This window comes from Pelodiscus sinensis, chromosome 32 (genome assembly GCF_049634645.1).
Source record: "Pelodiscus sinensis isolate JC-2024 chromosome 32, ASM4963464v1, whole genome shotgun sequence".
NCBI classification, from domain to species: domain Eukaryota; kingdom Metazoa; phylum Chordata; order Testudines; family Trionychidae; genus Pelodiscus; species Pelodiscus sinensis.
The window spans coordinates 738,212-765,053 of record NC_134742.1 but is presented as its reverse complement, the minus strand read 5'-3'; the positions used below and the strand labels follow the sequence as shown (position 1 = coordinate 765,053).

Here is a 26,842-nt window from a genome sequence, read left to right as displayed (position 1 = left end):
CCTGAAAATCCCGTCTTATGACAGGCTGATTGGCTAGTTCTGAAATAACTCCCTAGTGCAGACCTGTCCTAGTGCAGAGATGTCGACAGTTTCAGCTGCTCCCTGCTGGGGTAGTGAGGGTCCCAGCCTGTGTCTGCAGAGGAGTTTACCTTGTACAGGGTCGCTACGTTGTCAGCGAGTCTCTTCAGCCTCTCGTGCACCTCCTCTGCCGCGCTGGGGGAAAGGTGTTTCTGGTCCATGCTCACCAGCGGGCGCAGTCTCCCGTATGTGGACTCCATTCCCGCCAAGTGTTTTCTTATTGTTTCCTTCAGACACAAAAGTTAAAATGAACAGAACGACGCGTAGTGATGCTGGGCGGCTCAGGTGTCACCCATCAAGTGGGGCTGGGACGTGCAGACCTTTTCTGGCCTGCTTCGTGTGGGGGCCTGCTGGGATGGGGGGCTAAGCCCACCCCATTCTGACCTGCCAAGGCTTCTGGCTGCTCCTGCTGCTGTTAATCCCACCACCTGCTCCTCTCAGCCTCCCTTTCCCAGGTGGAGCAACCAGGGGGAAGCAAAACTCAGGCTTAGGGCAAGTGTAGCAAACATGAGCTGCCTGCGCCAGCCTGCACTAGTCACAGCCTGAGACTGCTCCGCACAACCTTTCTCCCCAGACCTGCAATGTCAGCCGCATTAGCCTGTATCTGCAAAACCAACACGCGACTAACCTGGGGCACCTCACCGGATTAGCAGGCCATAACTTTCATGAGATACAACCCACTTCACATCAGGCATGTGAAGCAGAGAGCTGTATCTCACAAAAGCGTGTGTCTAATAAATACATTAGTCTTTAAGGTGCCACCCGGCTGCTTGTTGTTCAGTTAGAGCACAGACGTCCTCAGTTGGTCTCACAGCTGGATCCCAGGGGCCCATTGCCTCTCTGGGAAATCACTCACCTTCCTGTGCATGGCTGAAATCACCACAGCAAAGGCCTGTGAATACAGGGCCCTGCGAGAACACGGGGATTGGAGCATGGGGGCTCCCACCCCTCTCTGAAAACGTGGCCCTTTCTATTAAAGGGAAAAACATGTTTATTTTCCACCTGGAGTTTAATGAACAAAATTAATAACGGTGCCTACCCAGTGCTCCTGGACAGCCTCCTCCACGGGAACCACCGTGTGACCTCGGTGAGCCTGGGATCTCTCACACACCAGGCAAATGGGGCTCTGGTCCTCCTTGCAGTAGAGTTGCAAAGGCTGTCGGTGTCCCTCACACATGGGCCCTCCTCTCGGCTCTCCCCCAGTTTGTGAACGTAACAAGGGGGGTAAGGATTCCACCATGTTCCTCAGCTCCCAGTTGGGCCGTAAATGTCTCTTTTGCAGCTGCTTTCTGCACTGAGGACAGGAGACATCTCTGTCTCCCTGGCAGAGCCGGGCGATACATTCCCGGCAGAAGCTGTGTCCACACTCACCCATCACAGCGTCCCGAAATAACTCCAGACAGATGGGACAAGTCGCTCGTTCCTTAAGGTTCTTTACAAGCTCTGCAGCCGCCATGGTGCTTTCCAGGAGGGGATGAACAAGTTCCCTGCCACCCTCACCTACCTCCTAACGTGTCCAGCTCACAGCAAGAAGGTGCCTCGCCCCTCCGATATCGTGTTAGGCCCAAGGGCCTTGCCATGTTTGAATTACTCCAGGAAGTCAGAGATTGAACAAACACCATCGGCCTTTCAGGAGCACAGATAAGCTTCTCTCCGCACCACGGACCCCGCCTTCCCACAGGCAATAAGGGAGCTGCTCCGTGGTCCCCTCTGTGCAAGGAATATGACCCATTTCTGACCCCAGTGCCAGCAAAACACCCATCTCACCCCCACGGGCGCTGACAGGGCCCTGGCTGCCCCCGTCCGGGAGGTAAAAGCCATTTGGAGCCGCGCCCCAGAGAGCCTGCGAGGGCCCCTCCCGACCGGCCAAGGGCTCCGCGTCGCGCTCAGACAGGGCTGCCGAGTTCCTGCAGGAATGTTCTTCTGTGGAACCCCCCCCATGCCCACGCGGACGGCCCGTCCGTGGGACCCTGCAGCCTGAGCCGGGCTGGACCCGCCCCAGAGAACTGAGCTGGGGGGGAAGGTCTGTGAGTCTGGGCAGAGACAAAACCCTCCAACACGCCGAGCCCAGTGTCCTCAATGCCCCCCCCAGAAGTGCAGAGAAACCCAGAGCGCGTTCGCCCCAGAAATCTCTGTGCAGCCGCCTGCACCCGGGTGGCCCGTGGGACTCGGTGTCTCGGCCGCGGCCGTGAGAACGCAGGAAACACTCAGCTCAGCCCCGCGCCACGGCCCCAAAGTAACGTTCCTGTGAGGAGCCACAAACCACAGGCCCCCCGGCCCTGGGAAACAGAGACAGGTGCAGCCTCCCCCCAGCACCAGCCCCCGCGCTGAGCTCTCACCCGAGAGCCTGTCCTCCCCCCCCACAGTGCACCCCCCTCTCCTCGGCCTCTCTCCTGTCTGGGATCTCCCAGCCCCCTGGTGTCTCCTCTACCCGCCCTAGTCTCTTGCCCCACACGGGCCTTTTCTCTCTGCCGTGGGGTCTGGGGAGACGAGGGTTTTATTGCAGAAGGGGGAGGGAGCAGCGAGGGGCGAGGACGGTCTGGGGGGGATTTGACCAGGTGAAAGTGATCTCGAAATGGCAGCATTTGTGATTCTAAGGAAGGGGCGGAGGGAAAACTGCAGAACCGAGGTCGTGGGTTCCAGGCAGGCAGACTTTCCCAACACACAATTGCAGACACTGGCCGTTGTTCAAAGGGACGTTAGTGAGGCCACGAGAGCAAACTAACCCACTGTATGGGACAGATAGGAAGTACAGAAGGAGACCACCCTGGCTTAATCGGATCATCTTCAATTTCCTGAAATTTTAACAAGTGTCCTACCGAAAGTTGAAGCTAGATTGGATTGTGAAGGGTGAATATAAAAGGAACAACACGAGCAATTAGGGACAGAACTGGAAAGGCCAAAGCCCAAGTGAGTGTAAACTAGCTAGAGTCAGAAAGGTTAACCCAAACCAACACCATAGAAACAAGAACAAGACCCAGGACAGGGTAGGCCCCCTGCTCGGTCATCGTCGGAAGATTAGAGTAGGAAAGGACAGAAATAGTGAATTTAGTTTTCACCACAAACTTTAGCAGAGATGAGACATCTAACTAGAGAAACCCAGTTTAAATCATAGAGCCACCGAATCCTAGGACCAGAAGGGACCGAAAGAGGCATCAAGTCCAGTCCCCTGCCCCCATGGCCGGAGAAAGCACCATCTACACAAATGTCTGCTCTTAAATATCTCCAGAGACTCCACAACCCCCCGGGCAATTTATTCCAGTGTTTTATCACCCGGACAGGCATCACGTTTTCCCTCATGTCCAACCTAAACCTCCCTTGCTGCAGTTTAAGCCCATTGCTTCTTGTCCTGTCCTCAGAGGCCAAGATGAACAAGTTTTCTCCCTCCTCCTTATGACACCCTTTTAGATACCTGAAAACCACTCTCGTGTCCCCCCTCAGTCTTCTCTTTTCCAAACTAAACAAACCCAATTCCTTCAGCCTCCCCTCATAGGTCATGTTCTCTAGACCTTTCAGCATTCTTGTTGCTCTTCTCTGGACTTTCTCCAATTTCTCCACATCCTGCCTGAAATGTGGTGCCCAGAACTGGACACAAGACTCCAACTGAGGCCTGAGCAGCACAGAGTAGAGCGGAAGAATGACTCCTCGTGTCTTGCTCACAACACTCCTGTGAATGCCGCCCAGAATCACATTTGCTTCTTTTACAACAGAGTCGCACTGTTGACTCCTATTTAGCTTGTGGTCCACTCTGACCCCTAGATCCCTTTCTGCAGGACTCCTTCCTCGACCGGCGCTTCCTGTGCTGTGTGTGACATGGATTGTTTCTTCCTAAGCGGAGCACTTTGCATTTGTCCTTATTACACTGCATCCTATTGACCTCAGACCATTTCTCCAGTTTGCCCAGATCAGTTTGAATTATGGCCCTAGACTCCAAAGCACTCGCAACCCCGCCCAGCTTGGGATCATCTGCAAAATTAAACGGAGCCGTTAGCAATTATCTCGAGGAACTCCTGGAAGCAGGGAGAGCTCTTTGCTCCACCAAGGGAAGGTTCCCGTGGCTGTTGTTAATCCCCCCCTCGGGAGCTGGTGACCAGGCGGCTGGAAGAATTCTTCCCGTGGCTGAGGCCGGCTCTGCACTAAAAGCCCAGCCCAGCGACACGGCTCAGGGCTGTGACAGGCCCACACTGAGCGGGGGTGAGGCCGACCGACGTCCCAGTGCGGACAGGGCCGTGTGGCAGGGAGAGTTCCTCTGTCGCGCTGGCTGCCGCCGCTCAGGTGTGTGACCTGCGCCTACAGGAGCCACCGCCCGTCGCCCTAGGCAGGGTCTGCAGTGACGAGGGACATGGGGAGCCACAGCTCTGCCTGGGGACGTGCTTCAAGTGAGGACAAGCCCCTCGCCGTGTCTACACAGGGCTGAAGTCGGTTTCACTACAGCCGACCCTGGGCTAACACGGCTGCCACCTGACTCCAGCGCTGACCTCTGACCCTGGGCCGATTCCTGCCTGCTGACTCCTGCTCTCACCACTAGGCATGAGCACCCCCAACCCAGTAACTGACACTGATGTTTGCCTAGTGAGTCCCAGCGTAGGTGCCCCTCTCAACCTGGAGGTTCCCAAATGCCTTTGAACATCTGCCCCTTGCCTTAGCCAAGCGCCCAGCTAGTAAAGAGAAAGGCTGGAAGAGCTGGACAAGGGGCCTTTCCGAGGCAGGTCGGGCTTTGACTCTGCGTTGGGGGACACGAGGAAGAGCTGCAGGCCTGGGTCTGGGAGCAGAGCCCTGGCACTTCCTGTGTATGACGCCCATGAAATGTCAGTAACTGTTCAGTGATTAAGCCTGTGACTTTGGGTAAACGGGAGTTCAATCTGGCTTCAAACTTTGCACCAAGCCAATAATTCTACATCCAGCAAAAATGAGACTGGTCTAGCCTCAGGGACGACACCCCACAGGGTCCCTGACGAACATGGGGGTGACAGAGCCATCACGGGGCCTGATCATATCATCAGTGTGTGTCTGTCTCTTACACACACAGACACACAGCAAATCTTGCTTCTGCATACACACATAGCGCGAGAGCGAGAGAGAGAGACAGAAAGAGCAAATCTTGCTTCTGCATCCGCTCTGCTCTCTGGGAAGAGTTTCTCTGGCCTAGAGAGATGGTTCTTCCCTGGAGTATTTTTCAACCTTCACTCCACTTTAACAGTTTGTCCAGGATTAGTACCCGGGGGTATGAATGCTTTAATTCCTAGGCACAATATATGGAAAAATAACACCACCAACACTCTGCACTGAATATTCACCACATTAATAGAATGAAGACATGATTATGATGCCTCCTGCACAAAATATATCACATGCAGTGTCAATGGAAAGTTATAGCTTGTTGACTGAGGACCCTGTTAGTATGCATGAATCACTTTTGTGTCTGAGTTATGAATATTGACTCCGTCTCTGCATGTCAAATGTGTGTGATCATTGGTAACACCCACAAAGTAGTTTATATCCATTCTAGCAGTGTCATGGCTGCTAGAACTGATTACAGTATGCAAAGGCATGTGACTAGATCTTTTGATACTGGACTCCATATTGTTCCTTGTACTTTTTCACAAAGGCTACGTCTGGACTGCATTGCTCTCCATTGGTATCCCAGAAAAGCAATGCCGCATCCAAGGAACGCATCCACTTTTCAGATTTTTTTTTTGAAAAAGCAGATGAACTCTTCCACCATCCCTGTAAACCTCATTCAACGAGGAATAAGGAATGTGCCAAAAGAGCACTTTTTTCCAAAATTTGGCACTGTGTAGATGCGACACGGCAAAACCTCTTTTGAAAGTAAATCGGAAAAAGATACACAATTTGCATACCGCTTAACCCTGCAGTGTAGACCTAGCCAAACTGTACTGGGGGCTTGGCTCGGGCCAAATAAATTCCCTGCACATGGAAGAAACTATAAAAGGGGGAAATGACATCACCCTTGGGGCTCAGTGACTCCCCCTACAAGACCACACTTGAAAATGCCTGGGGAAGAAAGATGGAACTGGGGACGGGGGTCCCAGGTGAGATCAGAAGAGTTAACTGGGTGAGACACTGTAGTGAATACATTTGTTTTGTATCTTTTACCTAAAACAAGGTTTTGCTAGACATGCTTGTGGAGTCAGAAACAAAAACCAGGCGCACTGTCCTCTCCACACTCAGGACACAACTAGACTACCCTCGGCTTGCGAAAGAAGATGTGCAAATTTGGCATGAATTTGCACATTTTCTTCCGATCCCTTTTTTGGAAGAGGTTAAAAAAATAAGTAGTCTAGAGGGGTTTTTTCTTGCAACACCCCGCTATTTTGAAAGAACCCTTATTCCTCAAAAAATGAGGTTTACAGGATCTCAAATGGGATCAGAACCCCAAATGAATTCTTTAGGCAAGCTCCCTTGAACCATGAAAGATGGATTACAAATTTAAAATAAAACCCATGGCTAGTTCTAACATACTAAAACTTACTGCAAACTTAACCTAAAACTGTTCTTATTTTGGGCAAAACTCTCCAGCCAGGGAAGATCTTTTTCTTCCTGGCATCTCTGGCTGTTTCCTTGGGTGTATCCAGCCAGCCAAAGACAAAGAGACTGGTCACTTTACATCTTAAATAGACTCCTTTTGGGTATGAATTCTGTGTTTCTACATTCCCCCCTTCCGTGGAAAATTACCTGGTCAGACCTACCAGTTCGGGTGGTCACATGTCTTCCTAAGACCAACCACTGCTAAGACTTAGAGGAGAAAAGAGGCTGTTTACAGGTGATCACCCAGACATTGAGGGAAACATCCTTGATGGCTTCCATGTGCACATTTAAAACCACAAACCACATTTCTGACACCAATGTCACCTTTTCGGTTGCATTAGCAGACTCCGCGGCTTCTCAGGCTGGCTTCCCATCAGAGAAGAAAAAAATCAATCATGTGGCATCTGAGTATTTTCTTAGGTTTAACTTGTTTATTTACACTCCACACACCAGTCACTGTACAGCATCTGCAACCTGCTCCCAGGAAAACTCCTCTGCCATCATCCTCAGCTTCCCATGAAACTGATTAGAGGAGAGAGGAACGTTTTGCTGCTTGTCACAGGTCACCCACAAATCAATGACATCATATGACCAGAAATAATGCAGCATGTCTTCAGGGACGGGGCATTTGCTCACATACAAAGGAAAAAACCACAGAACTCTGTGTGGAACAGCAGCACCTGGTGATTCCCAATGTGAAAAGTAAATTGCAAAGTTAGAGCTCAGATAATGACTGATGAGTTACACCCTGAAATAACAACTTGATTTTTATGACATCGGATGAAGTAAAAAACTTTAAAAAAACAACAAATAGGCTAGCAGCACTTTAGAGACTAATAAAACATGTAGATGCCATCATGAGCTTTTGTGGGTACAACCCACTTCTTCAGATGAGTGGAGTAATAGAAGTCCAGATCCAAGAATAAATAAGGGAGGGGAGGGGAAGAGAGGAAAAAAAGGAGGGGGAAATGAGAAAAAATAGGAAGAGACTGACAGTGAGTAGATGGTTCAAATAGTTACAAGAGGCTGATAGGAACAATTAATATATGCAAATTTGACACCATCAGTTTAGGATTGAACAAAGACTGTGAATGGCTGGCCAACTACAAAAGCAGTTTCTCCTCTCTTGGGGTACGTCTAAACTACATGCCTCTGTCGGCAGAGGCATGTAGATTTGTTTGTTCAGCAAAGGCAAATGAAGCCGCGATTTAAATGATCGCGGCTTCATTTACATTTACATGGCTGCCGCGCTGAGCCGACAAACAGCTGATTAGCTGTTTGTCGGCTCGCTGCTAGTCTGGACATTCCCCCTGTCGACATTAAAGCCCTTTGTCGGCAGCCCCGGTAAACCTCATCCCACGAGGAATAACAGGGCTGCCGACAAAGGGCTTTGATATCGACAGGGGGAACGTCCAGACTAGCGCGCGAGCCGACAAACAGCTGATCAGCTGTTTGTCGGCTCAGCGCGGCAGCCATGTAAATGTAAATGAAGCCGCGATCATTTAAATCGCGGCTTCATTTGCCTTTGCCTACAACCCTAATCTACATGCCTCTGCCGACAGAGGCATGTAGTATAGACACAGCCTTGGTGTTCACACCTCCACATCAGCTGCTAGAAGTGGGCCTCATCCTCCCTGACTGAATTGACCTCGTTATCTCCAGCTTTATTCTTGATTGGCACTCTTTTCTTATGCCTGTATATTGATACCTGCCTCTGGAATTTCCATGACATGCATCTGACAAGTGGGTCTTTGCCCATGAAAGCTTATGCTCCAATAAATCTGTTAGTCTATATGGTGCCACAGGACTCCTCGTCGCTGTTCCTGTTACAGACTAACTCGGATCCCCCTCTGAAGTCTGAATTTCTGTCCCAAGCTGCTCTGTGGCTACAGTGAACTGTTCATTTCTGACAGGGGTACAGCTTCATATAGGAGCCTTCAGTCCAGAGGTGGAAGAAAGGGACAAGTCTCCCAGTGAACGTGGCCCTGAGAAAGGAGATCAGAGCCTTGTTCTTAGCATTGTAAAATCTCACCTCTCCCCCTTCATAGTCCAGATAAACGCCGACCTTCCTGGGTCTCTTGCGTAGAAATGGAAGTGTCTCCAAAGAGGTAAGAGCCCAAATCCCATCGTCTGGTTTAAGGAGAATCTTCCCCTTTTTCCGCACAGAGTCTCTGGCGACTCCAATAGCCCAGTATCCCCCACCACCCACCTCCACCTCCCAGTAACGCTTCCCCGAGGTAAAGCCCTGAGAGCCGAGCACAGAAACTGAAGTGTCAAATCTCTCCGGGGTGTCGGGCAGATCCTGCCAGGTGTCTCCACGTCTCACGCTTTTCCGATCCTCAGACAGGACGAGCTGGGGATGGGCCGTGGCTGGGTCCAGAGTCACCTCCACTGGGGAGAGAGGGAAACGCAGTTTTTACAGCCAGAGCTAGGGAAAGTTTACTCTTTTCAGGCTCCGTTTGAGAGCTGACCCATGGGTTTCTCTCACTCAGGTTTACCAGAACTTAAATGGGAAATGCTCGCGTGCGGTCTAGTGAACACCTGGGATGGAAGGTGTTGAAAGACAGTTCTGGGCCCTGCTAGCTCTGACTCTCCAGCCCTGCAGAGCACGCTCCACCTTCCAACAAGTTTGAAAAGGGAGTAACCCAGATCAGAAGGGTGGAGGCTGGGGAGGAGACAGACCTAATCTGCTGCTCCAGCACAAGGGACTAGGGGCAACTCTCTGAAACACCAGCACTATGGGCTGACCCTGGTTCGGGCTCTGGTTTGGTTTCCTTTTCCTTATCTGGGACCAGAAGTGGAGAGAGGGGTGGTAGGAAGTGACCCAGCGAGGGCAAGGGGGCCCCGGCCCTCAAGGGTCAGTGCTGCTGACTTTCCTAGTCCTCTGATTTGGAAACTCATGGATCGAGGGGGCCCCCTGGATTCCTCCCCCCTCCCGCCCCCTCAGTTGAGTGGATGCCTTCATGTACATGTGATACATCCCATAGGGGCCGGGCTCTCTTTCTTTACCTTCACACTCCCATAACTCTGCCTGCGGGGCCACGTTCCCTGGAGGAGAGAGGCCACCCTTCCTGCTACCTTCAGATCCCACTGCTGCTCTCAACGATCGCAGATCCTGAAAGCTGAACATAGGGGATTATAGTGGAGATGAGTCACCAGGGCGCCCTTGTAGCCAAGAAGGCTAATGGCATATTAGGGTGCATTAGGAGGAGCATTGCCAGCAGATCCAGAGATGTCATTATTCCTCTTTATTCGGCTCTGGTGAGGCCACATCTGGAGTATTGTGTCCAGTTCTGGGCCCCCACTACAGAAAGGATGTGGCCGCATTGGAGAGGGTCCAGCGGAGGGCAACCAAAATGATTCGGGGGCTGGAACACATGAACTATGAGGAGAGGCTGAGGGACTTGGGTCTGTTCAGTCTGCAGAAGCGAAGAGTGAGGGGGGATTTGAGAGCAGCCTTCAACTTCCTGAAGGGGGGTTCCAAAGAGGATGGAGAGAGGCTGTTCTCAGTGGTGACAGAAGAAGGAGCAATGGGGTCAAGTTACAGCGGGGAAGGTCTAGGTTGGATATTAGGAAAAACTATTTCCCAAGGCAGGTGGGAAGCGCTGGGCTGGGTTCCCTAGGGAGGGGGTGGAGTCTCCATCCCTGGAGGTGTTTAAGTCCCGGCTTGACCAAGCCCTGGCTGGGCGGATTGCACTGGGATTGATCCTGCTTTGGGCAGGGGGCTGGACTCAATAACTCCTGGGGGCTCTGCCCGCCCTGGGGTTCTATGATTCTATGAACCTCAGACTTGTGTCACTCGCTGCCTGTTCCGGGCAGGAACACGCGGTTCCCAGGGGAGGGGCAGAGAGAAGTGGCTTTGCCAATGGCAGCCCCAGGGATTCAACAGAGACATGCGAGTTTGCAGGGAGACAAACCCACCTTTTTCTGTGGGAGTTTTCATCCTCCTAGAAGGGAAAGAGCGAGACACCGACGTTCAGAGGCTGCTGAACAGGATGGTTCACATGCGCTGCCTGGGGATGTGTCGCCCTCTGGCCCCCAGAGCCCCCCCCCCCCCGGCTTTGTCTCCGGGCTGGGATTGGTCCCAGGCTGCTCCCGGCCTGTCCCAGCCCTCGGGTCAGACTCAGCCTCCGCGCCCGGCCGGGCAGCCCCTGCCCTTTGCCCCCAGCCTGGGCAGCCCCGGGTCACTGGGCAGAGGGGGGCTGGCAGCAGGGGGAGGGGCTGGGGGTCTCTAGCCAAGCAGGCTGGGGGAGGGGCAGAGCCCAGCTCCCCACTCTGGCCAGCCCCAGATATTGCCCTGTGGGGCAGGGCAGCCTGCCCAGCACCCCCGTGAGTCCTCATGGGGGCCCCTCCCAGCACCAGTCTCTGCTCAGAGGGGAACCCCGTGGTGCCCCAGAGGGGGGAGGGGCTGCTGGGGCCATGGGCTGGGAGGGCTGAATGGGGCTGCCCAGCTCCCCCCCCCCCCCCCACACACAGCTGCTCCTGCAGCCCCTTGCACCCCCAACACAGGGTGTTGCTGTTGCTGCGTTGGCAGCCGGGCCGGGCCTGGGGCTGCTCAGTGACTGTGTCTGGCTGGAGACCCCCCCGGCTTCCAGCGGCACCGACACAGCTGGGCCATCAAGTGACGTGGTCCTGGGGGTGGGGCTGGGGAGGCCGAGCCGGCCGCTATCCCAGGTCCCAGTGACTGAAAGGGGCCCGGGGCCCCTGGGTGCGGCAGGGTGACACACGGATCCCTGGGCCCTTTCAATCTCCGCCGGAGCCCTGCGCGGCACAGGCCAGGCAGCACGGGGGCTGCGTGTGGTGGCTCAGCGCTGGGGGCTGCCCCGGCCCCGCCCCTTCCCGGAGCACAGAGCCAGCCGCCCACCTGGCCCGGGAGCCGTGGGGCTGTCGCCTCTGCTGCAGGGACTGTGAACGCCCTGCCGGTGCTTTGGGGGGGGAGTCCTGCGCTGTCTGTGTACGGGGGGGGTCCCGCACTTGAGGGGACTTTCCTGCCTCCTGCCCGGTGATTGAAAGGGCAGGGATGCTGCCGGGCAGACACTTGCACTGGGGGGCGAGACCCTTCTCCCAGTCTGGCCTGCCAGGCCCCTCGGCGGGTGGGGTCCCCTGTGCCGGGCCTCTGTCCCGGGTCCCCCTGCTCCTCCCTGCACCCAGCTCCCGCTGTGATCTACTCGCCCTGGCCTCAGCAGAGCGAAGCCGGACCCGTAACCCCAGCCCCTAACGCCCTGGCCATGGAAGCTGTCCTAGACCCAGCCTGTCTGGTCCCGCTGCTGCATTTCGACAGGCACCCTCCCGCCCTCCCTTCACACCCCCGCCCCGCTCCCGCACCCTCCCTCCCTCCCTCCCCTCACAGCCCCACCCGCCCCCGCACCCTCCCGCCCTCCCCTCACACCCCCGCCCTACCCCTGCACCCTCCCACCCTCCCCTCACACCCCCGCCCTCCCCTTCCACCCCTGCCCCGCTCCCGCACCCTCCGGCCCTCCCCTCCCTCCCCCACCCTGCCCCCGCACCCTCCCGCCCTCCCCTCACACCCCCGCCCCGCCCCGGCACCCTCCCGCCCGGCCCCCACACCCCCGCCCCGCCCCTGCCCCCTCCCACCCCGCCCCTGCGCCCTCCCGCCCTCCCCTCCCACCCCGCCCCTGCACCTTCCCGCCCTCCCCTCACACCCCCGCCCTGCCCCTGCACCCTCCTGCCCTCCCCTCACACCCCTGCCCTGCCCCTGCACCCTCCCGCCCTCCCCTCACACCCCCGCCCCGCCCCGGCACCCTCCCGCCCGGCCCCCACACCCCCGCCCCGCCCCTGCCCCCTCCCACCCCGCCCCTGCGCCCTCCCGCCCTCCCCTCCCACCCCGCCCCTGCACCTTCCCGCCCTCCCCTCACACCCCCGCCCTGCCCCTGCACCCTCCTGCCCTCCCCTCACACCCCTGCCCTGCCCCTGCACCCTCCCGCCCTCCCCTCACACCCCCGCCCTGCCCCTGCACCCTCCCGCCCTCCCCTCACACCCCCGCCCTGCCCCTGCACCCTCCCGCCCTCCCCTCGCACCCCCGCCCTGCTCCTCCACCCTCCTGCCCTCCCCTTCCACCCCCGCCCTGCTCCTGCGCCCTCCGGCCCTCCCCTCACACCCCCGCCCTGCCCCCGCACCCTCCCGCCCTCCCCTCACACCCCCGCCCCGCCCCGGCACCCTCCCGCCCGGCCCCCACACCCCCGCCCCGCCCCTGCCCCCTCCCACCCCCACCCCGCCCCGCCCCTGCCCCCTCCCACCCCGCCCCTGCGCCCTCCCGCCCTCCCCTCCCACCCCGCCCCTGCACCTTCCCGCCCTCCCCTCACACCCCCGCCCTGCCCCTGCACCCTCCTGCCCTCCCCTCACACCCCCGCCCTGCCCCTGCACCCTCCCGCCCTCCCCTCACACCCCCGCCCTGCCCCTGCACCCTCCCGCCCTCCCCTCGCACCCCCGCCCTGCTCCTCCACCCTCCTGCCCTCCCCTTCCACCCCCGCCCTGCTCCTGCGCCCTCCGGCCCTCCCCTCACACCCCCGCCCTGCCCCCGCACCCTCCCGCCCTCCCCTCACACCCCCGCCCCGCCCCGGCACCCTCCCGCCCGGCCCCCACACCCCCGCCCCGCCCCTGCCCCCTCCCACCGCCACCCCGCCCCGCCCCTGCCCCCTCCCACCCCGCCCCTGCGCCCTCCCCTCCCACCCCGCCCCTGCACCTTCCCGCCCTCCCCTCACACCCCCGCCCTGCCCCTGCACCCTCCCTCCCCCAGCGCCCGCTGCCCCTGTCTGTCTGTTCCGTGGGGTCTCTCGTGACTTTTCATGCCCAGCGTGTGGCAGCTTCCGCGGTTTGTGCTGGTCGGGGCCTTGGGGCGACGCGTTTCCGGGGCCTCGGGGAAGATCAGTCGAGTACAGAGCCCCCCCCCCACAGGGAATGTTTCCTCCTCCTCTCTCTTTCCCCCACCCCACCCTCCGCCCCACCATCAGGGGCTGGGCTGGCCACTCAATTGCCTGGCAGCCACTGTTGCCTCCACCTGGTGAATCTGAGCAGAGATTCCTGCGTGGGTCACTGAGCTACCTGACCCCCCCCAGCAGTGTGACAGCCCCACGACCTACCTGCTGGTGTGTCTGTGATTCACGCAGAGAGTTATATCTTCTCAGAAGCCCGGGGGAAGGGCTGGCCTGTCTGTGGACACCAGCAGCAGCCACTTTCGGTTCCTGAGACCCTCGTCCTCCCCCTGCGAGTGACACAGACAAGGGGTTATTTAGCCCCAGCGTCCGGCCTGGAGCATCGTCCCTCCCGCCTGCCTCCCCCTTTCCCCGGTCCCACAAATAGCAACCCCCATAGAGACCTTCCAACACCCGCCTCTCTGCCAGAGAGCTCCCCCCCCCCCCCCCCCAGAGCCCAGCCAGCCGGCACCTGGGTCCTGGTCGAGTCTGTGTGGGCCCAGGGCCTGTATCTCCGGGGCAGGGACAGGCGAAGGCCCTGCCCCACCAGCAAGGGACGGGCCCGGTTACCAGACACCGGCCAGGCCTTAGCGAATGGAGGGACTGACGCGAAGGCAGCGAGACCTTCGCACCGGGCCGGGCCCCTTTCTGTCCCCCCCCCCCCCCCCCGTCACTCGCCCGGGGAGCCCCGTTCCCGTAACAGAGCCAAGCACCAAACCCAGCCCACGGCACCTTCCCACGGCGCAGGGCCCCGGCTCACCTGTGTCACCCCGAGATCCCTGCCCTGTAAGAGAGACACGGACCTTCCTTCTCCCCACACGGACCTCCGATGGGCCTGCAGACGTTGCCTTTTCAAACCTAGACACAGAATTTCCCATCAGCACTTGGTGCCTTCTCACCACCCACCCACCGGCACCAGGGGGAAGGGAGGGACGTTGAGCTCCTGGCCCAGGGTCACAGGGGGACGGGAGAGTCAGCGGGGAGGCAACGCCAGACGTGTCTCCTATTTCCCCTCCTGTCTGGTCACTCTGCACCCTCCCCGTGCAATGGGACTGCAGTGATTCCCCAGGGGGACGGGGATCGGAGCGGGGCGGGGGGGGGGGGGGGGCGGCAGGAGATGGGACAGGAGCTCGTCTCTGGGTCTCTCACACATGACCACAGCAGGGATGGGAAGGACGAGCGAATGCTCACGGGACAGTGACAGGCCGGTCGACTCGTCTCCTCCCCACCGCTGGCTGCCTCCATCAGAAAGAGGCAGCGGGGGAGGAGCAGAGAGGAGGGGACTTTAAGGCGGCAGCACCGCATGGAGCCTGGGTTCAGCAGGGGAGTCTCCAGGTGACCCTGGGCTCCATGGGGCACTTTCACCTTTAAAGTGTAGCACTGGCCCTAGGGCTGCCCAGCCCTGCGCTTGCTGCACTTCAAAGGCGGAGGCGCCCTGTCGACTAATCGAACAGTCGAAGCAAAATGCACCGGCTATTCGACTGGTCCATTACTCGCAATTGAACATCCCTGCTCCACAGCTCTTCCCGTTGTGGTGCCCGAGGGGCGGGAGGTTTCCCCGGCGCCCTGCAGAGCAATTCACAAACTCACCTGCTCACGAGGCCCTTCACATCCACCTGCCGGGAAACAGGGAGAGAAGAGGCACCGAGATGAGATTCCATCAGAACGTTCCCCCTGACGCGCTGGGGCCTGCGTCACCCTCTGCCCTGCAGACACCACCCCCCGGCTACAGCCCCCCCACCCCTTCCCACGGGGAGAAGGTCTGAGCAGAGAGGAGGGGAAGGGGCTGGCGGAGCTGGAATTTCCCTCCAGCACGGCCACAGCTGTTCTCTCGCCATGGCCCCTTGCCACCGATGGGCCTGCCGGGCGGTTTCCGTGTCTCTCGCGGCTCAGGGGTTCTGCTCACAGAAGTGCAGGAGTGTCGGGGGGAGCGAGAATCCCCAACGTGCGTCGGTTGGAAATTCCCAGCCAGAGACCCTGGGGAGCGGCTGTGACACAAGCTGTCGCCATGTGCTTTACGCGACCGGGCCGTCGGTTCTCCCAGCTGCCTGTTGTGGGGCTTCCCCGGCCCTTTCGACGGCTTCTTGCTGGCTGGAGCCGCTGCCCGTCTGGGCTTCCTGCGCGGCGGCTGCTTCCTCTACATTTCCCGGTGGACAATGTGAGGGGCCCAGGGGCACAATCCCTCACCCACAGAAAGGGCGGGAGGAGGCTGTAGACGGACAGTCCCCAGGCCCAATGGGGAGAGGCCAATGCTCCAGGACCGGGCACCACAGGGCAATGGGGGAGGGATTCAGGGAGCCAAGACCCAGGACGTGGGAGAGTCTCAGACTCAGACGGAGACTCAGAGACACCAACCAGCCCCTGGGCCCTCCCGGCGCTGGACTCTGTTCCCACCTCCCCGCCGAGGGGCTACAGCCGGGCAGGGCTGCAGGCGAGGGAGGGGGCAGGCGGAGGGGTGGGGGTTGCTGGGTGGGTGCAGGGGGGCTGGGGGTTGCTGGCTGGATCTATGGCTGGAATGTCTTCAAATCCCCCCAGCCCAGGGGGACCCTAGCCTGCTCCTCTTCCTCGGCTCCTGGCCACATTGCTTGGGGAAGGGCCCAAGGGTGGGAAGCAGCCTGGCACAGCTGAGAGCTCTGGGACAAAAGCAGGGGGGCTTCATTGCTCCGTTTCCTCCCCCCACTGCTGATGGGGAGTGTGGGACGCCCCACCACTGCTGCTGGCAAAAGACCTCTAGCCCCATGGATCACCTGTGTCGCTCAGGGGAGAGGGCTTGGGGGAAGAGGCCAGGCAGGAGGCAGAACAGGGACAGGGCAGGGGAGGCTGGAAAGAGGCAGCATCTGGGGGGATATTGTTCCAGCCCTCCCCCAGGGCTAGGGGTGACACAGAGAGAGTCAGGTGTGTGTGTGTGGGGGGGGGGTGCAGTCATGTGTCTCATTGGCTAATCACAGGGGGAGCCAGTGACGTTCCGCGGGTGAAGGACAGAGCCTCCCGTTTCCAGTCCTTCTGCCACAAACAGCAGTGAGAGTTTGGAAAAGTTCTGAGCAGCTGCTGTGTGTGTCACTGCCTGTGCGAGGGAGCAGGGGGAGACGCGCTGGACTTGGGGAGCCCCCGACACAGACCCCCCCCCAACCGCTGCAGCAGAACGGGCCTGGTCTCAGCCCGACCCCCTCTGGGTGCAGATCTCAAAGCTCCCAGCGGCCAGGAGCAATTGCCGCGCCGGGGGCCGGCCCAGCCGCACGCTGACGGGACCCCCCTGCAGCTCTGGGACGCTGCTAAATCCAAAGGGGTCTGAGCGTCTCATCCCAGAGCGTTTGCGCTGTCACTGCCCGGCCCGCGGAGAAGGGAGAAACGCGGCGACGCCGGACCCCTGTGGGCAGCGGGAGCAGGCACCGGGCTATTGCCTACCTTGAACTCCTCAGACTCTGTTGTGTTACTGATCGTGTGAACTCCTGGGTCCAGGGTTGCCTGGTCGAGTCCATATTTGGGAGTCGGAGCCTCTTCACAGACTCGACCGACATGAGTCCCCGTCTCCTCCTGCTTCTCAGCCGCTGGCTCGCTGCCGGGTTCCCTCCCTGCCGGTGAATGGACGGTGGGTTATTGGCACCTGCTCCCGGCTGGGAGTCGCTCCTGTCCCCTGCTGCCCAGCCCCCTCCCCGGCTGACAGGCAGCAGGAGCGTCTCCGACTAGAGCCCATCACCCGCCCCCCAGCTACACTCCCCACCCCACAGACCCCTCCCCCTGCGAGCCAGCCTGGCCCTGGCGGGGGGTCTCCTGCAGCGCTCTGGGACCCCCATGGGCAGGGAGTGAAATGTGCCAGAAAGGACCTTCCAAAGTTATTATGTGGGGTGCTGACACCCCACCCCCACACTTGGAGGGGGGCTCAGCGCTCCCAGCCCCCTGAGTTCACTGGGTCGTTCCCCAGCAGCCTTGGACGTCCGGTCTCTGCTATCTCAGCCGGGCGCCCAGAGCCAGGGGCACGTCTGACAATCGGCCCGAGCTGCCCCCAAGGCGGAAGGGGGGCGCTGAGAAGCCCTGAGCTCTGGGGGCGGCCGGGCGGTGACTGTCTATGGGGAAGGGCAAAGGAACACGCCCCTGGGACCTGGATTTCACACCCAGGCCTGGTCTCAGTCCCTGCGCCCACCCACGTCTGAGCTGCGCCTGGTGCCGGACCCACAGACTCAGCGCTGCCGGGACAGGACTCCAGGGCTAGGATCCAGTGGGGGGGCTCTTGGGTCCATCTGTGTCCCACGGCTCCTCGAACCAGGCAGAGGGACAGGAACTTGTCTGCTCAGCCGGATTTCCCTGCGTGGGGCTGTCTCCCCTGGGCTCCGGGTAACCTGGCCCTGCCTGACCCCTGACTCTGTTTGCCCTCTGGCCGAACAGGCTGATCCTGGGGATCCAGCCCAGCAGGGCTCCCGGCGTATTGACGGCCCAGTGGCCAGGCCACCCCCACCCCAGCTGGGAGGCTGTCTGTGTCTGGCTGGGTGCTGCGCAGCCGGAGCGCTGATCTGAGACTGGGACTGGGGCGTTGCAGGGAGGGGCCGAGCGGAGCCATCGGGGGCTGCAGGTCCAGTTACACAAACACGGACCCAGCGCTCGGAGGTGCTGATCCACCCTGGTAGCTCCACAAACCCCCCAAGCCTCATGCACAGGCACCGGGCCCGTCGGTTACCTTGGCATTCTCGTAACTCGCTCCTCGTGGCCACGCCCCTTCCACGGCCCCTCCGGTCAGGTTCACGTGGCTGGGGCTGAGAAGCGAGAGCTTCAAACCTGCGCAGAGCGACCACTCTCGTCAGTGTCTCCCCTCTTTACCCAGGGGCACGGCAAGTTCTTGGGGTGGGGGAGGGAGGGAGAGGAGCAAACACCTTGTAACAATGATACAAATGGCTAACACGGGACGTGGGATTGAGCAGAGATGTGGCCGAATCATGGAAAATTCTACAATTTCTTTCCCCGTTTGTTTTCCTTTCCAGACTCACAGACCTTCCTGCCGACATTAACCTGCTGCGCTAGCAAAGCAAAGTGACTCCAGATTGCAGAGGGAAACCCGGATCTAACCCCCAGCGCTGTCCCACGCCGCCGAGCTCTCTGTACGCTGGGGCGTGTGTGGAACAGGGATCTTCCCCCAGAGACCCCCCCGCATCCCAGGGAATTTCACAAACTCACCTTTGCCTCGGGCCCTCTGTGTGCACCTGGAAGGGAAGAGAAACAACAACGCTCAGCTCCCGTCCTGCAGCGAGGTTCCCACGAGACGCGGTGCCGATGGATCTCTGCCCGTCAGACTGTAAAGCCGGGTCTGAGATCCCCTCCTGGCTCTGCTGGTGGCTCTGTCAGACCCGGCTGGCTGTAACCCTGCCTAGTGGGGGGGGTCTCTGTCCCAGGCAGCGGCACTCAGAGCCCACTGGCCGCGGGCGATGGGAAGGAGCGTTCTGTCTGGTTTGCTGGGATGGGAAACTCCCTCGGGCTGCACATTCGTGTGTCTGTGTCTGTGGCAGACACACAGCTCAGGGCCAGCGGCTCCCTGCGGGGTTACTGGGGGGTCCCCATTCGGGGCAGAGGAGTTTACCTTGAACAGAGTTGCTGTGCTGTCAGCGAGTCTCTTCAGCCTCTTGTGCACCTCCTCCCCTGCGCTTGGGGAAAGGTGTTTCCGGTCCATGCTCACAAGCAGGTGCAGTCTCCCGTAGGTGGACTCCATTCCCTCCAGCTGCTTTTTCATTGTTTCCTTCAGACACAAATATTACAATGAAGAGAACAACGTGGTTTGTGCCACTGGCTGGCTCGGGTGTCGGCCATCGCGTGGGGCTGGGATGGGCAGACGCTTTGTGGCCTTATTAAAGCTGCTTCCTGTGGGGGCCGGCTGGGATTGGGGTGGGGGGCTGGTCCCCTCCTATTCTGACCTGCCAAGGCCTCTGGTTGCTGCTGCTGCTGCTGATCCCTAACCTGCCCCTCGCAGCCTCCCCTCCCCTGGCAGCAGGGGTCTGCAGAGCTGCCCCGTTCCCAGGGTCTATGGGCCTCCCAAGGGCAGAGATAATGTGGTGTTGCAGGTGTCCGGTGAAAACCCCAGAAAACACGGGTGTGATGTCGTGGGGGCTGTCGACTCTCATGGCCCTGCTCTGGTTCTGCAGTCACTGGTGGCCGTGTTGGGCTGTGGGTGACCCCTACTGGCCTGTGCTGCTCTGCAGAGACTCTGAGTGTATGTCTGTAGCACTGCCCAGCAGGGGGGTGGTCCCTGGGGACAGGCACATAGGCCAGGGCCTAGCCACTTCACACACACACTTGAACAAAGGAAGGGGTGCGGCTACCTGGGGGGAGGGAGGGACAAAAAGTTTGGGGGGGGGGGGGGGGAGATTTTTTTTTTTTTTTTCTTAACCAATTTTTTCCCTGCGATGTTTGGTATTTTGTGTAAAACTACCCTTCTTGGAGGGTCACGTGATCCTGGGTCTTGTATCTTCTTGTTTTTAAGGATTTACTAGTGGGCTACGCCCCTCCCCCGCTCCCTGTGCTCACCAACCCCCCCCCTCCCCGGGGGTGGGAATCCCCAGCTCTTCCCACCCCCAATGAGGCCGTAAAAGCCCTGACTCTGGAGCACGAGGAATGGGGCAGCGCAGGGGAGCCGGCACCACCTGCCTTGGCAATTCAAGGTGATGTTGGCCTTGTCCAAAGTGGATTTCTGGCCTGTCTCAAGTCTGGGGCGGATGTGGATCTCTACCTGCACCGGGAAAGGCGGCGTCAGCCCAGCGGCTCTAAACACTGAAGGGCTCAAAAAATGAATTCCTTCTCCAGAGCAAACAGCCGAGGGAAAGATCTCTCCTCTGGGAGCCAAGTCTCCAGTGACAGCCCTGCCACCGACTGTCCTAACAACCGCTCAGGCTGACAATTGATTTTGCAGCTGCTATTAGTTTGGCCGCACAACACACATGACAAAGAAATTTCACTTCCTCCATTTTTAAACAGGGCAGTACAAGGTCAGTGCTACCAGTAAGTTGGTAGAAGGGTCAACTGGAACGCAGATTGCAGAGGGGGTGGGGCAGCCGCGTTCGCCTGTATCTGCCAAAACAACACTGAGTCCTGGGGTACCTGAGAGACTCACAGATTTAACAGGGCAGAACTTAGTGAGATACAACCCACTTCACATCAAGCATCTGTAGCTGTGAGCTGTATCTCACCAAAACATCTGATAAATATGTGAGGGTACGTCTACACTACAGCGCTAATTCGAACTAACTTAGTTCGAATTAGTTAATTCGAACTAAGCTAATTCGAACTAACGCATCCAGACTAAAAAACTAGTTCGAATTAGCGTTTTGCTAATTCGAACTAGCATGTCCACATTAAGTGGACCCTGAACCGGGGTTAAGGCTGGCCGGAAGCAGTGCCGGCAGGGCATCAGGTTAGGACGTAGAGCGTGGAGCTGCTGCCTCAGGCTAGCCGAGGGCTGTGCTTAAAGGGACCCGACCCCCACCCCGGACAGACAGTTCTCAGGGGTGCCCCGCTTACAAAGCAGCCCTGGCTTGGAGTGCCCGGAGTGCCCACACTGGGCACATCACACCACTCGGCCATCAGACCGGCTGCACTTGCCGCAGGCTGCCATCTGGGGAGAGGGGGCAATTGGGGGGCTGCAGGAGAGCTTCCACCCCGAGGAGCCCGCAGAGCCAGCCCAGTCCTCTCCATCGGGGGCTCGTACCCCATTCCTCCCTCACCTCCTTCCACTTACCCCTCCTTAGCCCCCCTTCCTGATGTACAAAATAAAGAAAACGTGTGGTCAAAAATAGAATCTGTCTTTATTGAACAAAACTCTGGGAGACTGGGAAAAGGAGGTGGGAGGGGGAAGAGAGAGGGTGGGAGAGGGGAGGGCAACTAAAATGATCAGAGGTTTGGAACAGGTCCCATATGAAGAGAGGCTAAAGAGACTGGGACTTTTCAGCTTAGAAAAGAGGAGACGGAGGTGGGACAGGATAGAGGTCTATAAAAGCAGGAGTGGTGTGGAGAGGGTGCATAAAGAAAAGTTATTTATTAGTTCCCATAATAGAAGGACTAGAGGACACCAAAGGAAAGGAATGGGTAGCAGGCTTCAAACTAGTAACAGAAAGTTGTTCTTCACAAAGCAAAGGGTCAACCTGTGGAACTCCTTGCTGCAGGAGGCTGTGAAGGCTACAACTAGAACAGAGTTTAAAGGGAAGTGAGATCAAGTCATGGAGGTTGGGTCCATGGAGTGGTATTACCAGGGGGTAGGAGTGGTGTCCCTGCCCAAGGTTTGTGGAAGGCTGGAGAGGGATGGCACGAGACAAATGGCTTGGTCACTGTCTTTGGTCCATCCCCTCCAGGGTTCCTAGGGTTGGCTGCTGTTGGCAGACCGGCTACTGGGCTAGATGGACCTTTGGTCTGACTCAGGACGGCCATTGTAAGCTCAGGGCTCAGGGTCGGGGGTCTCAGTGGACCCCCTTGATTTTCATGCACACCTGCTCCTGGGTGGCCAGGCTGGCAGCTCTCCTGCCCTAGACGGCCACTTTCCTGTGCCTAGTGCGGAGATCGTGGACAAGGTCCACGATGTCCGAATTAGCCCAGGCGGGTGCCCGCCTCTTGCGGTCCCGGGCAAGCTCCCGGGAGCCTCCAGCCTGGTCCCGGGAAGAGGGGGTGGGCTGGGGGGCATCGGGTGGGTGGCTCGATCCGAGCCAGGTGCAGAGTCTGCTGGCTGGGTGCTGGCAGGCTTGCACCTGGCACGGGCACCGTAGCCAGCCCGTGCCCCTTTAAGGGGTCCGGGGCCGGGAGGGGGGCAATAGAGTTTCCCTGGTGTTGGCCAGAGTGGCCACCAGGGAAACCTGGGGAGGGCTAGCCTCCCACTAGTTCAAATTAAGGGGCTACACAGCCCTTAATTCGAACTAGTAAGTTCGAACTAGGCTTAATCCTCGTAAAATGAGGTTTTCCTAGTTCTAACTAAGCGCTCCGCTAGTTCGATTTAAATTCGAACTAACGGAGCGCTAGTGTAGCGCCTATGAATGTTAGTTCAAACTAACATCTATTAGTTCGAATTAACTTTGTAGCGTAGACATACCCTTAGTGCCCCAGGGCGCACACACAGCAGAGTTATTTTGAAATAACACTGCGAGCGCCTACGCAGCAATTCCATTATTTTGAAATAAAATCAAAATATTGGGCAGCTCATTTTGAAATCTGCAAACCTCATTCCACACGGAATAGCGCCGCTTCCCAAATAGCTATTACGGAATAGCATGAGGGTGGACGCGCCACTTCCGCTAGTTCAAATAGCTCTGCCCCCACGGCCGCTCAAAGTAATCACTGCCCAGGGCCTCCTGGGGTGCTCAATCGAGGTAGTGTGTCCACATTAGGGAACTCTGCCTCAGACCCATTTTGAGGCTTCCCTGCAGTGTAGACGCACTATTTGAAATAAGCTACTTCTGGAAAAAAAATCTGAAATGGGGGTGCGTCTGCACAGCACACCCAAGGTGCTCCCTGGCCCTTTGTTGTTTAGTTAGCGCACAGACGTCCTCAGTCGGTTTCACAGCTGGATCCCGGGGGCCCGTTGCCTCTCTGGGAAATCACTCACCTTCCTGTGCACGGCAGAAATCACCACAGGAAAGGCCTGTGAATACGGGGCCTGCGAGAACACGGGGATTGGAGCACTGGGAGTTCATGCCCCCTCCTCTCTCTGAAAACGTGGCCCTTTCTATTAAAGGGGAAAACATGATTATTCCCCCCCCCCCCCCGGAGTTTAATGAACAAAACCCAATAACGGTGCCTACCCAGTGCTCCTGGACAGCCTCCTCCACGGGAACCACCGTGTGACCGCGGTGAGCCTGGGATTCCCTGCACACCAGGCAAATGGGGGTCTGATCCACTTGGCAGTAGAGTAGCAAAGACTTTCCGTGCATCTGACACATGTTCCCTCTTCTCGGCTCCTCCGCTGGTTGTGACTTTAAGGACTCCACAATGTTCTTCAGCTCCCGGTTGGGCCGTAAGTTTCCCTTTCGAAGTTTCTCGTTGCACAGAGGGCAGGCGACGTCTCCGTCTCCCTGGCAGTGCCGGGCGATACATTCTCGGCAGAAGCTGTGTCCACACGCGCTCGTCACAGGGTCCTGGAATAACTCCAGACAGATGGGACAGGTGACTTCGGCCTTAATGTTCTGCAAAGGCCCCGTAGCCGCCATGGTGCTGCCACCCTCCCCTACCTCTTAAGATGGCCGCCCTTCATCCAGGAAGTGAGACGGGAAAGACACCGTCAGCAGTGCAACATGGCGGCACCCACAGGCGTGGCCCCTCCCTCTGCTCCAGCCCGCCAGCCGCTGCTGGGTGGGGATAGCGCCGTACACACCGCCCGGCTGCCAGAGACGCTCGGCCCAGTGCCCACCGTTCTGCCCCCAATGAGCACAAAGCGAGCGGGCTACAAGCCGCATGGGCGCTGCCATCTGGGAGCCAAGATGGGCATCACCAACCTGCGGTACGGCGCCCGCGGAAGGGAAAGGAACGTCCGGTTCTCTGCCGTAACGCCACGAGGGCCAGAGATCGCTGGAGGACGGTCCCATCGTGAGCCGAGGACGAGGGGAGCTAGCTGGAGGAAACCGTTATTTTAAAGAAGTAACGCGGGTGTTCCTGTGAGGAGTCGGCACAAACCACAGGACCCCCCCGGCCGTGGGAAAGCAGAGACAGATGCATCCTCCCCCCCTCCAGCACCCGTGCTTAGCTCTCACCCCAGGGCCTGTCCTTCCACCCCCACCCCCCCCACAGTGCACCCCCCTCTCCTCGGCAGACTTCCCCAAACACACACAATTGCAGACACTGGCCGTTTTTCAAAGGGACGTTATTAAGGGCGTGACAGCAAACTAACCCTCCATGGGACAGATGGGAAGTCTGGCAAGAGACCAGCCTGGCTTAACCAGGAAACGGTCAGTTACCTGAAGGTTTAAGTGTCCTACAGACAGTTGAAGCCAGATCAGATTGCGAAGGGTTAATATAAAAAAGAACAACAGGAGCATTAAGAGACAGAAGTAGCAAGGCCAAAGCCCAAGTGAGTTTAAACGAGCTAGAGGCAGAAACATTAACCCAAACCATTCTACGAACACAACAGGAGGACAAGAAAGACCCAGGACAGGGTAGGCCCCCTGCTCTGCCATCGAGGAAAGAGTCCAGCCAGTCCCGTCCCTGGACCCCCACCCCTGAGACGGGCAGGACGTGCTCTGGGGGTCCAGACTGCTGGAACTGGACGACCAGGCGCTGGCCCAAAGGACCTTTGGTGAGTGTCTGCGTGTTCCCGGCTGGCGACCCCTTCTCCGAACTCAGAAACGTCGACGCCCCTCCCCCCTCGGACACGTCGGAGCAGCCGATCCGCACGCGCGGCTCCATCGTTACTCACCGCGACCGACACGTGTGGGCACGGAGGCCGGACAGCGGCAGGGCTGGTCTGCCTGCTGAGACAGGGCTGCACCTGGCGCTTCCGCCTTCTTGCTCACTGCTTCAGGCCTCCTCTTCTCCACCCAGCGCCACGGGCTGCCCACGGCCACGCTGGCTGCCAAAAACGTCCAGACGCCTTTCCCCCGGTTTACTCCACGCCTGACGGGCCTGGCTGGTTCTGGACCCTTCTTGCACGTGCTCAGCCCCAACATTCCCCCCTTATTGCCCGTCAGCCTCAGAGCGAGGCTCTGCTGTCCTTTCCCCTACGCACATGGCCAGCCAACAGCACATGACCTGCGGCTGCCCATAGCGGAGCGACTCCTGCTCATTTAAAACAGAAGTCAGGAATGCAAAAGGAAGTCCGGGGGAATTTCTCTGGCGTTCTCTCCGCCTCCCCAAAACAACGAGCAAACATTCAAGCCAAACAGTACACCACGTCCTAGGGAAGCCTCACTCTGCATGTTGCATTGAATACGTAAAATAAACACCACAACAAGTATTGGGAAACCTCTATTTAAAGTCCTCGAGAGGCTGTAGCTACAAATCAAATACCTTTCGGGTTCAATTTGTCTTACACGCTAAGCGGTACGTGTTTGGCATTATTCACTTCCTTGGCATATTTAGCAAAATACAAAAAAATAATTAAAATAAGCAGCCACGCTCACTCCCTCACCCAGTGTTGTGAGAATAACATGAAAAAAACCAGGGCAGGAGCAGCCGAGAGCAGCCTAGAATTGTAAGAAACATTTTCACTCTTGTTGGAAATTTTTATTCAGGGAAACAATTGTGTATCCGTTGATTGTTAGTTGCCATGAGCTCACCCCACCCTCCTCGGACATGACATTCCCGCTGTTAGTTTTCTAGTCACGTTCCACAGGAGGAGAGAAACACGGACTATATAAACGCTTCCACGGGCAGGAGGCAAAACGGCAAGACCAGGTAGAACTGACCGGGAGGAAGAACGCTGCACTATAATCCAACCCTCCTAGTCTTCATACGGCTAGTGGTGTGTTAGAGAAGTACCTCCAAAGCAACAATTTGTGGTCATTAGTCCCATGAGACCCACACTGGATCCTCAAAGAACAGAGACTAAGACACCTAACAAGTGTGATGGGGAGAAAGCCAGCGAGAGAGGGGTGCCGTCACACTCCCGCAACACGCCAAACCCGCACCCTCGGACTAAAAGGAAAAGAAAAAAGCCCCGAGAATGAAAATATAACAGCTTCTTTCTATTTGTACTAATCGTATATAGAACTATCTGCAACACAATTCACCCACCCGCCTGCTTTCTCTCATCACATTGAAGCGGCCTTTCAGAATTGTCTTGTGCAGATGTAAATTTGTCAAGTGTATCGTGCCTTTAAATCTGTAACCTGTCACACCACCCCAGTTCTCTTCTACCCTGTGATTTTGTCTTCCTGAAAGAGGAAAGGGTCTGATGAAAGAAAAGTGACAGCACAAAGTTTAAAAGAGAGAATACTCCAACTTGGGGGAAAAAACATTTGTATTTAAAATTGTGCCTAAATGAATCGCCCAGTGTGAAAAAAGCACCAACCAGGCAAAAACGTCTCTAAATCCAGTTTACAAATACAGGACATGGGACTTTTACTAGGTCCTCATTTTGTACATTGAGAAGAAAGTTGAAATTCTGGGGTACAGGATTAGAAACACACCCACCCACCCGCCCCACGCACTCACAGAGGGATTCTACAATCAAAACGTAACGTTTGAAAAACCAAGGACAGAGATCAACTCTCCAACCTCTGACGCTGTCATCTAACGAAACCTGCCCCTCCGTGCCTACCCCACACCCCACCTCTGGCCCCTGACTTTTCTTTCTTCTACAACTTCCCTCTTCTGCTACACACCCAATTCTT

At 57.8% G+C, this 26,842-nt stretch overlaps 1 protein-coding gene across 1 annotated transcript in view; it reads right to left on the bottom strand.

Moving 5' to 3' along the window:
* LOC142823137 (E3 ubiquitin-protein ligase TRIM21-like) overlaps positions 1-26,366 on the bottom strand; it is a 151,421-nt gene extending 125,055 nt beyond the window's left edge. The window contains exons 1-9 of the mRNA XM_075913561.1: positions 24,928-26,366; positions 23,321-23,763; positions 19,126-19,281; positions 18,726-18,751; positions 18,232-18,329; positions 16,965-17,131; positions 15,150-15,175; positions 14,320-14,417; positions 13,728-13,849 (exon numbers count right to left, since the gene is read on the bottom strand). Coding sequence (XP_075769676.1) covers positions 13,728-13,849; positions 14,320-14,417; positions 15,150-15,175; positions 16,965-17,131; positions 18,232-18,329; positions 18,726-18,751; positions 19,126-19,281; positions 23,321-23,725 — 1,098 coding nt within the window. The 5' untranslated portion in view covers positions 23,726-23,763; positions 24,928-26,366. The remainder of the gene's footprint in view (positions 1-13,727; positions 13,850-14,319; positions 14,418-15,149; positions 15,176-16,964; positions 17,132-18,231; positions 18,330-18,725; positions 18,752-19,125; positions 19,282-23,320; positions 23,764-24,927) is intronic.
* Between the last annotated feature and the right edge of the window lie 476 nt (positions 26,367-26,842).